The sequence below is a fragment of the Micropterus salmoides genome, unplaced genomic scaffold, assembly GCF_014851395.1.
Source record: "Micropterus salmoides isolate LMB-PRFRI ecotype aquatic unplaced genomic scaffold, ASM1485139v1 Ms_hic_scaffold_14, whole genome shotgun sequence".
In the NCBI taxonomy this organism is placed as follows: Eukaryota; Metazoa; Chordata; class Actinopteri; order Centrarchiformes; family Centrarchidae; genus Micropterus; species Micropterus salmoides.
The window spans coordinates 34,290,104-34,300,995 of record NW_024040485.1 but is presented as its reverse complement, the minus strand read 5'-3'; the positions used below and the strand labels follow the sequence as shown (position 1 = coordinate 34,300,995).

General features: G+C 41.9%; 1 gene segment (V, D, J or C); it reads left to right on the top strand.

The window, feature by feature from the left end:
* Positions 1-2,244: 2,244 nt before the first annotated feature.
* LOC119902818 lies at positions 2,245-9,594 on the top strand (the record flags this gene model as incomplete). The annotated part of the segment is given in 3 exon segments: positions 2,245-2,300; positions 2,524-2,714; positions 9,496-9,594. Coding segments are annotated over 3 exon segments (330 nt in total), but the record flags the coding sequence as incomplete, so codon positions are not given.
* Positions 9,595-10,892: the final 1,298 nt, after the last annotated feature.

Sequence of the window (10,892 nt, the reverse complement as noted above, 5' to 3'; positions counted from 1 at the left end):
TACCTCCTCTCCTCTTTCCCTCCCTCTTACAGAGCTACCACCTCCCTACTTTCTCTTGTTCAGTGAGAAACGTGAGCTCTAGCTTGTCCAGCTAGCATTGGAGTTCTATGAGATATTCTGGCTTTGAACTGCCCGTGGGATGAATGTACATGTAAAAATCTGTACATTCTTGATTAAAAGCCATGTGAAATCCCTTTTCCCTTTCATCTCCTCAATTCCTGTGTGTTTCCAAAACGTCTTTGGTGAACCTGGCGGACTCGACTCGCAACCATCGGAATGCACAGATTTGATTGGCTGAGCAGCGTCACATGAGACGATTGGAGCACGTGCGATTGGTCTGTGAGTTTCCTGGTCCGCTAAACCAGTACAGTAAATGCTAGAAAAGCTGGGTTTAACACAGCCCCTGCTAAAAAAGGAAAATCTCAACCCCTCTGTTCTCTCAGGTCCATCTCTAAACTGTCTCTTATCTAAAGTCCTGGACAAAGTAGTTTTTACCCAGCTGCAAACATTTCATTGATAATAATGTTTATGAAAAGTTCCAGTCCGGCTTCAAACCCTGTCACAGCACTGAAACAGCACTTTTAAGAGTTTTAATGACTTGATTTTAACTGACTCAGGAGTCTCTGCCGTCCTAGTGCTCTTAGACCTCATGGCTGCCTTTGACACTGTTGACCACTCAATCCTCTTGTCACGGGTGGAAAATTGAGTGGGAATCAAAGGTACTGCACTTAGGTGGTTTCAATCCCATCTAACTGATCGGAGCTTCTCTGTCCACCTCGGTGATTATTCCTCTGAGACAGCCCCATTTACTTGCGGTGTCCCTCAAGGTTCTGTCTTAGGCCCCATCTTATTTTCTTTGTATTTGCTGCCCCTGGCCTCCATTTTTGAGAGGTATGAGGTCTCTTTCCACTGTTTTGCAGATGATATTCAAATTTATTTGCCCCTGAATGTAAAAGCAAAGGGCTCACTGCAGCCCCTGCTTGACTGTATGAAGGACATCTAAACGTGGATGAACCTAAATTTCCTCAACCTAAACGGAGACAAGACAGAGATCATAGTGTTTGGACACCCTGAACTGCTTGATGTAGATTCTCTCGGCCCTTTAACTTCAAACAGCCGCTCAACTGTGAGGAGTCTTGGTGTTGTATTGGATAGTGTGTTTAAATTTGATAAACAGATATCCGCCACTGTTAGATCCTACTTTTTCCAGTTGAGAACTATAGCTAAGGCAAAGGCCTATCTCCCTCCTAAAGATGTGGAGAGGGTGATTAATGCCTTCATAACTTCCCGCCTTGACTATTGCAACTCCTTATATGTGGGCTTAGACAAGTCATCTACTCAGCGCCTGCAGTTAGTCCAAAATGCTGCTGCCCGCCTCCTGACAGGAAAGAAGAAGAGGGACCACATCACACCTGTGTTGCGCTTCCTCCACTGGCTTCCTGTTCATTACAGGATTGATTTTAAAATCTTACTTTTAACTTTTAAATGCCTTAATGGATTGGCTCCATTGTACTTAACGGAGCTTCTTCACGTTCATACTGCAGCTAGAGTGCTGAGATTCACCTATTTCCTCCTCCTGGATGTACCCAGTAGCAGACTTAAACCAGAGGTGAGACTTAAAATGCCCCCCCAGATGCTTAAGACCACCACTGGTGCTACCATCCAAAGAGGAAGACTGGAGAGCTTTCTGTCATCACATCTAACAACTATGGGGACACTAGGTTCTGAAATGTGAGCATTTTGCCAAATGCAAGTATCAGATCGCGACTCTGTATGAGCAGAAACTTAATATTGATTGAGTCTGACTGGAATAGGAGGCAAAAGAACCTGATCAGGACGTCCCTAATGAAATGTCCTCCATGTTCCCAGAATAGAGAGCAGGTCTTCAGGTAGGCTTCCTTCTAGTGGGACCTGCCTCGGTCTCACAGTGGTGTGAAGAACTGAAAGTGGACATTCAGGAAACATTTCTCTGAGGCAGAGCTGCTCTGGATGCACAAATAATCTCACTGGCTGAACTGACCTTTGGTAGACAGCCAATCTCTAAAAAGGGGATTCTCTGGCCCCGCCCACTGAAGTCCAACTCAACCAATGAGATTCTTTGCGTCTCCAGAGCAGAAATGTTTGAGGAACTAAAAGCACAATCAGCTTGATGTTGAGGAGAAGGGCTGTGCAGCAGAGAGGCTGTTTAGTTTCTTCATTCTACTGCAGTGGAAGAACATTGCTCATCTGCTGTCTGTCTGGCTTTAACAACTCCAAAGACATGTTGCTTTACCTCTTTTTACTTTGCTCTCACTTCATAGGTGAGTGTTGGAACACAGATGAAAGGCTCATTAACCTGCTGGATTAACCAGATATTTGGTCTACATTTCAGAACTAGAGGTTTCTCTGTGGAAGGGAACAACTTCCATGATAGAAACAGACATGTGGTTTATTGAATGAATCCAGAAAGTCAAGAACCTCCATTGAGTCTCTTGATGTTAGAATCTCTTGCAGACTAACTGACATGAATGACTCATTTTGCAGCCCTGGGTTCCATGAACAGCATAACGCCAGAAAGTCCTGAAGAACATGTTGCAGAGGGAGGAAACATCAACCTGACCTGTAAATATGAGGGTGCTATCTACAGTATCCAGTGGTACCGACAATACCAGAGATCCAGACCAGAGTTCCTGCTCTCCATCACAGAGAGTGGATCGATTTATCCAACTGGTTCAGTTTTCTCAGCTCACATTAATAAAGAAGAGAAACGTGTGAATCTGGAGATCATCTCAGCTAAAGTGACAGACTCTGCTGTGTACTACTGTGCTCTGCAGCCCACAGTGACAGGAAACACCAAAACTCTGTACAAAAACCTTTGGAGCAAAGACAACAGAATACTCCACAACATCCACTAGAGGGAGTCACACTGTTAAACTTCAGTGTGATGATGAAGTCTGGATTTGTTGAAGTGGTGATAGAAGCAACTTTAAATGAAGCACTACAGATAAAACACAATAAACAAAAACAGACAGAACAGAATTTGAATCATGTATATCCATAATACTTCCAAAGTATCTCCAATTCCACTCTAGCAGACTGTTTTCACAGACAATTGAAACACACCCCTGAAGGGCCTTTTTTTGTTAGTGACTGTAACCACTGCAAGCTGAAGCTGTGCTGCCTGGTTTGAAGCAATATCTAGACTGTAATACTAAACCCACATTTGCACCTCTCACCATAATGTTGTCCATTTAATTCCCACCTACAAGTCCCTGCTCAAAAGCAGGAGAGCACAAGTAAAAGTGTACATGTTTGGAACAATGATGGCATTGAGACCTTAAAAGGCTGCTTTTCCTGTAACAGCTGGGACCTCTTCCATAGCCTGGGCTTAGAGGAGGCAACAGGCACCATCTGCAGTTTTGTAGAGATGATGTGTTAACCAAGGTTATTATAGTTTTGGATTTTTCATTAGTTTTTATTTTTATTTCGTTTTTATTAGTCTTAGTTTAGTTTTAGTCTTTGTCGCTGCACGATGCAGCTCAGTTCAATTTAGTTTTTTCACAAAACATTAAAATACAAGGACAATCAGAACTATTTGTGAAAAGGGACACCCTTTTTCAAGCTAGCTATCTATCTATATACTGGGGATGGTGATGGCGCATAGATAAGATGCTTGCCTTTGGTGTGGGAGACCTGGGTTCGATTCCCACTGTGAGACATCCACCATTGTGTACCTGAGCAAGACACTTAACCCCTCGCTGCTTCAGACCTGTGACCTCTGACATGTAAAGCAATTTAAGTCGCTTTGGATAAAAGCGTCCGCTAAATGTATTGTCTAAATAAATACTATAAATAAATGAAGCACATGCAATCTACAGTATAATTTTTAACCTACATACAGAAAACCCTCAGATACTCAGTGGTCCCAAGAAATTCATTACCTCTATCATTCTTGGTTAAATGGGTGAAATACAATAAATGGAGGAGAAATACAATTGATGGAGAGCTAAGAAATTGGAAGATAGCGGAGGCCCCCCTTGGAGCCACGAACAACAGGTCTCTAGCAGCCTGAAGGCAAGTCTGACTGGAAAGCAGTTTGTTAATCAAAAAAAGGTATTAAAACAATGTGAAGCACAAAGAGACAGGCTGGCTGAGATATCAATGACCCCGTGAAACACACACTAGCTGACATGCAGTAAATATAATGACCAGCAGACAGTTGACCCAGCAGCAAGGGGAGCTCGCACTCAATGTACAAGGGGCAAGTTCGTCTTACATGCAGGATGAGCTCCAAGCCAGACCATCAGAACAGAACAAGGAAATAAAACCACCAAGCAGTGTTAATTTCATTGACGAAGACTATGATGAAAAATATCGTCAACGAACCTTTTTCACAGACGAAAACTAAATAAAAACTAAATAAAAAGTCAGATATGATGACGAAGACTGTGACGAAATATAACTGACACTTTAGTCAACGAATAAAAATTAGACAAAAATATTAGGGAGGGACGAATGGAGAAGAGATTCAATCATCACTACTCTTTTTGTGGGACAAGTTTGGAAGAAATCCAATCAGAGCGAATCTCATGGCCGCCTGTAAACCGTGTGGAGCAAAAATCTCTGGGAAAAACACCACCAACTTGAAGCGACATTTACAGACGACTCATCCGGAAATACACGCGAAAGTAAGCATACATGCTAAGCTTGTTTTATCAGATAAACCACCGTGTTTCCGCTAAACTTGGAATAAAATAGAAGCTAAAGGAAACCAGCTTGAGCTATATTGATTAGACGATTGTCTCGCTGAATTAATATGAGCATAAATATTAAATGTCCTCAAATTGAATCAAATGTGTAAAATGTGTATTATAGTAACGTTAGATGTTGTGGCGTTATATGACTGGACGAAGGGTGTGTGAGTGAGAGACAGAGAGAGAGGGAGAGATCTGAGGAGATTGGGCAAAAAAAAAACCAACTTGATTTCCCCTTTATTCACCCTCACAGATACAGAAGACATCTGATGACAAAGATGACCGTAGGCCAAGTGGAAATAAAGCTAGTGCTGCTAGTGCAACCCAGCAGCAGGCCATCTCTACAGCTTTCCTAAGTTCTTCAAAGTACAAAACTGAATGGAAGGAACAACAGACCAAGGAGCAGGCCATAGCTAGATGGATTGGACGCACAGGTTTACCACTCACAACAATTGAAGACGAGGACTTTGTGCTAATGATGGAGATAGTAGATAGGAGACTAACAGTTCCAAAGAAAACTAAAATGAGCTATTTGATTGAAACACAGTATGAACATGAAAGACAAAATTCAAAGAGAGACTGGCTGCTGCCCGGAGAGTTTCCATTGGCCTTGACTTGTGGACAAAAAAAGGACTGACAGCCTCCTTCCTTGCTATAAGCGCACGCTACTTTTGTGTTGAACAAAGTAAACCTGTACACAATTGTTGGCCCTTGAACAAGTAGCTCACCCACACACTGCACAGTCTATTAAGGCATGTGTGGACAAATGTATGCAAGAGTGGGGCATACCAAAGGAGAAGATCCTGACGGTAAAACGGACAATGGGAGTAACATGGTGGCAGCCTTTAAAAACACCACAGCAGAAGAAACCAGCTCTGAGGATGACTCCCCTGGGTCCACGATGGAAAGTGACTCTGAAATTGATGACCAGCGGTGAGCCATGTTTAGTTTATTCTTTTACATCACAGTCAATTATCACATGAATGGTTTTCCCCCTGCCACACACTACATATATACAGTATGTACAGACACACACCAGCCAATTTATTAGGTTAGACTTCTATGGTTGTCTTTTCTTCTTGTTATTAGGTACCATCATGTCGACATGGTGGTGATGTGGTGAAGCTCTTTCGCAAGTCCTCAGTTGCAACACAGAGGTTATCGGACCACTGTGGTGTTATTGTTGTAAATGACTGCCCCACACGCTGGTCAAGCACATTCAACATGGTCGCACGACTCCTCACAGTCAAAGATGCAGTCTGTCAAATCACAAATGACATGGGATGGGACAGTTTGCTTACTAGTGAGTGGCAAAAGCTTTCATCATTGCATGACTTACTGCTGCCTTTTGCGGAACACACTAAAACCCTCCAGAGTGACACTGCATCTATGTCCTTAGTGGTTCCTGCCCTCTTTGATCTGCTGAGCCGCCTAACTGACTTTGCAGAGAACACTCGGTACAGAGACCTTGCCACTCTTGCAGAGAAAATGAGATCAAATCTGAACCAGCGTTTTGCTTGCCTCTTGGATTCAACCGATGAAAAGTTCTCAGCACTTGCAGCAGCTGCCTGCTTTGTCAACCCAACTGTCTGTGAAATCCTTGTTAATGTTGATGTGGCTGATGGAAATATCCAGGAACTGCTGAAACAGGCAGAAGACTATGTGGTCAAATGCACTTTCCCACACACAAGACAGGAGGACCAGTCTGAAGATGATGCAGAAGAAGAGGTTATTGAGGAACCAGAAGCAGCGCCATCCTCAAAGCAGCCGGTGTTTAGGTTCCTCTCAAAATGCTGCACCACGAGGCCTAAACAGAAAACCTCCACAACCAGCATCAGGCGGCAGATCATCAAGTACAAGGAAGAACTTTCACATCCCATCACTGCGGACACAGGAACAGACTTGTGGTTGGATAAGAGTGACAGTTTTTATCACAGTTTAAAACCTTTCGCGTTAGACTTGTTGGCTATGCCAGCTTCTCAAGCTTTGCAGAGAGGGTATTCAGCATCACAGGTGACCTCACAAGAGGACGGCGCAACAGAGGAAGGGTTACACTGGAGCGAAGTGCTTTCCTTAAAATGAACAGAAACAAATAGAACTGTTGTATTCACTGCTATTTACAGCATTTCCTGAAGTAGTATATGCACAGCTTGAAAGTTATTTGTTTTGTTTTTTGTTTAATATGAGAGCAGAGAGATTTTTTCGTTCCATGCAATAATGGCATTACAGCTCAGCATGTAATTCACTGATACTTGATACTTCTTTTAATTATTAACAGAAGATTATTTCATTTTGTGTGCAATGACATTACAACCAATACATATTATCTTTTACATGTTTTGTTTTCAAATCTCTTTGATTTTGCACACAATGCACAGAGTAATAGAGGATGAAGAAGAAGATGATGCTTACAGAGTTTTTTAGTTTAATGTGACATTTACCTGTATGAGAGCAGGGTTTTTTATTTACTTGAACATTAGGGAGGATGTCTTTGGTAGTGCGTGCAATGGCATTACAGCCAATACATCTTTTATTCTACATTAGAGAATTGCACTAATCTGTTCAGTTTAAAGCCTAGCAGTTATTTAACGTCTCTTGAGGTACGTGAAGATTAACAGTAGTGAAGTTTCTGTATTTAGATTGTGCAATGGCATTACAACCAATAGTTTTATTATTGTTTTTGAGAATTGCACTTTATTTTTCTTAATGTTTTTGATTTTGCACAGACAGTAGAAGACAGTAAGTTAAGGTTATCTATTTCAATAATATTATACTTCATCTTGAAAGAATGTCATATGCATTGCATATCATTCAGGGAGGGATCTTTTTCAGGGAGCATGTTTATTTTTCAGGGAGAGCAGGCCTTATGCTTATTTTATGTGAGATTATCTTTTGTGAAAAAAACACGGTCAGTGTTTTTGACATCCAGAATTAAATAAAAATTTAATCTGTGTCTGTATTGCAGATTCAAACCTTAATACCATTTCATAACAGACTGATGGATACTTCCAATGACAGGAAGTCCACTCCACTGTAGATTTAGTCGACTAAAATCTGCTAATATTTGGTCTACTAAAACTCGACTAAGACTAAAAGACTTAAGACTAGACTAAGACTAAAACTCTTATGATATTTAGTTGACTAAACTAGACTAAGACTAAAAGATTTCAGATAGACTAAAATGTGACTAAAACTAAATGGTGTGTTATTCAAAAGACTAAGACTAAATCGGAATTTGATGTTTGATAGAAAACATGTTCAAATAGCACCAACTACGCAACCGATCCCTACCTGGGTCTCCCCGACTAAGTTAGCCTCCTCCTAACGTTACATGGGGCTCTCCTCGTAACAGCAGCTGCCACCTATACGCTGCGGCCAGACGCCGCCCTGACCCCGGGCTCTCTTGTGGCCTTTTATTGTGGCCAGCCTAAGGCCCACCTGTGCAATCCCCATGCTGTCTGCTCAGCATCTTGATATGCTACACCTGTGAGGTGGATGGATTATCTCGGCAAAGGAGAAGTGCTCATTTACACAGATTCTGACAGATTTGTGAACAATATAAGAGAGAAAGAGGCCTTTTGTGTACATAGAGAAAGTCTTAGATCTTGAGTTCAGCTCATGATGAATGGGGGCAAAAACAAAAGGGTTGCCTTTATAATTTTGACTAATAACCAACCTTGTATGAAATCTCAGACGATGCTGCCATCTTAGCTTTAATGAAAAAGGACAGTGAGCTGTCTGACTACTGTTCAGAGATACAAAGATTTGTGAAATGTGATGACAACTACCTTGTCCTGAACATTTAAAGGACTGGGGTGTTTGAGCCCAGGGGGTGTTGGCGCCCACGATGGAACCATCTCACAGGTCTCCTCATGCAAATATCTTGACACTTCCTGTGTCAACTTGGACTTCATGGTGTTGATCAAGATGTTTGTTCAGATACGGCATCATATTCAAATACAATAATCATGGCAGCTGGTTCATTACATGTGAAGTGCACTTGTTCCAGACCTTCCTACAACTGAGTGAGTCTAGAAGTGAGATCCTTTTATTGGCCCCTCAAATCCTGTCAACCACTTGAAATCAAACTTTGCTAAGATGCTCACTCATCTTCAGCATAAATACTCTGGATACAAGATTCTGTAGTGAGGTTTTGTTCAGTTATCAGCTGACTTCAATTGAGTCCTTGTGTTTGCAAATCCTGAAAAGATGATCCATCTTTGAACTATGCTTATAAAAGATTATACAACCTGCTGCTACCAGTCTGTTAACAGGAGGAAGTGAAAATCCAGAGCTGCGAGGAGACGGAGAGATTGAGGGAGGAGCTAAGCTGTTAGTGAACTATAGAAGAGAGAGGAACTTCCATATTCAGCAGAGTTCAATACACAAAGCAGAAACATTCCCTTTATTCAACATGCTGTCATTGGACTATTATGTACTTTCTCTACTGTTACTATCCATTCTAACAGGTATGTGAGATCCTGCTGAGAAAGTTTCATTACTAACTTTTCTGGATGGGATTCATTTGTTGAGTCTTTTACAACATGAAATAACAGAGTTATCTCTTCCTTCAGGTGTCAGCTGTGAAGAACTCACTGCAGTCAGGAATGAAGAGTTCACTTTAGAAGGCAGCTCTGTTACTCTGTCCTACACATACTCTAAAAAAGCAACTGGTAGTGATGAGTTTTACTGGTATCGACAACATCCAGGAAAACCACCAGAGTTCCTCATCTTTCACTTGGGAACACAAAATGCAACAAAGTCTAGATGGTCTGCTAAAGTGAGTGATGATAAAACCCAAATGGATCTGCAGATCTCCTCTGCTGCAGTGACAGACTCTGCTGTGTACTACTGTGCTGTGAGGCCCACAGTGACAGGAAACACCAAAACTCTGTACAAAAACCTTTGGAGCAAAGACAACAGAATACTCCACAACGTCCACTAGAGGGAGTCACACACTGTTAAACTCCAGCGTGATGATGAAGTCTGGATTTGTTGCACTGTTAATAAAAAAAAACATGATTTCTTTGTCTTCTGAAGAATAAAGACATCATCAACCATCAAACTTTCCTGTAAACACTAAATACGCTGCATGTACAGAACGCTCTTTATACCAAGGCCTTTCATAGTGATTCTCTCCATCAGACAAACAGACACACTCTCTCTCACTGATGGTGGTGGAGCTGCAGCAGGTTCAGAGTCTTGTTCAAGGACACTTCAGCATGTGGACAGGAGGAGCTGGGGACTGAACCACCAACCCTTTGACTTCCTCCACTTCCTGAGCCACGGCTGCCCCGAACTCACTGCCCACCTCCAGATCTCAGCATCCAGATGTGGGTTTTGTTAGTCTGAAGGAATATTCCAGTGAAAATGCCTCGTTTCACTATCAAATCCTCTCCACCTGTAAGCTTGAAAGGTGACTCAACAGTTTGTAGCATCACTTTGTTAATTGCTGCTGTAAATCCACAACTTCAGAGATGTGGGGAGGTGATAACGCAGCACAGAAGTAGAGTCTTTAACTATGTTGAGTTTGGAAAATGCTGAACAAACAGATCATCAGCTGACAACTGGATTATGCTGCTGGACTAGTCTGAAGTTTCAGTGGCATCTTTTCTTCTTCTGTGGTCTGATTCTGATTGGCCACTAGATGACACTGTAGCTGCTGTTAATCCAAGCTGAGCCACATTATCAAGTAGGCGGTGCACTACTTCTGCACTGTGTTCAACCATTCTGTCAATAATAACTGCTGCTGTGAAGAGAACAATTCTCAGACTGAATGTTGAACATCAGCTAGTTTCTCCTGTTGATTTAAACCTTGTTGTAGAGATGGAACATTGGCTGGGGATTATTCTTGCTGCTCTTTTCTTTGGTAAGATAGAAAGCACAACATCTTTTTATTCTTTTCTAAAGATTTATGGAAACAGCTGAGCTGTTTGTGTCCACAGAGTAACACTGTACAGCTGCCATTTTCCACTGTCTTCTCCTCTCAGCCTCATGAACAATGTTAGTCTAATGGCTTCATTTGCTCTACTTTTTCCAGGACTAATAGCTGGAGACACAATCTCTCCTGTACGAGAGGAAGTCAGTGGAAGAGAAGGACAATCTGTCACACTCACATGCAACTATCAGACAGCTGCTACTAATATTTGGCTTCACTGG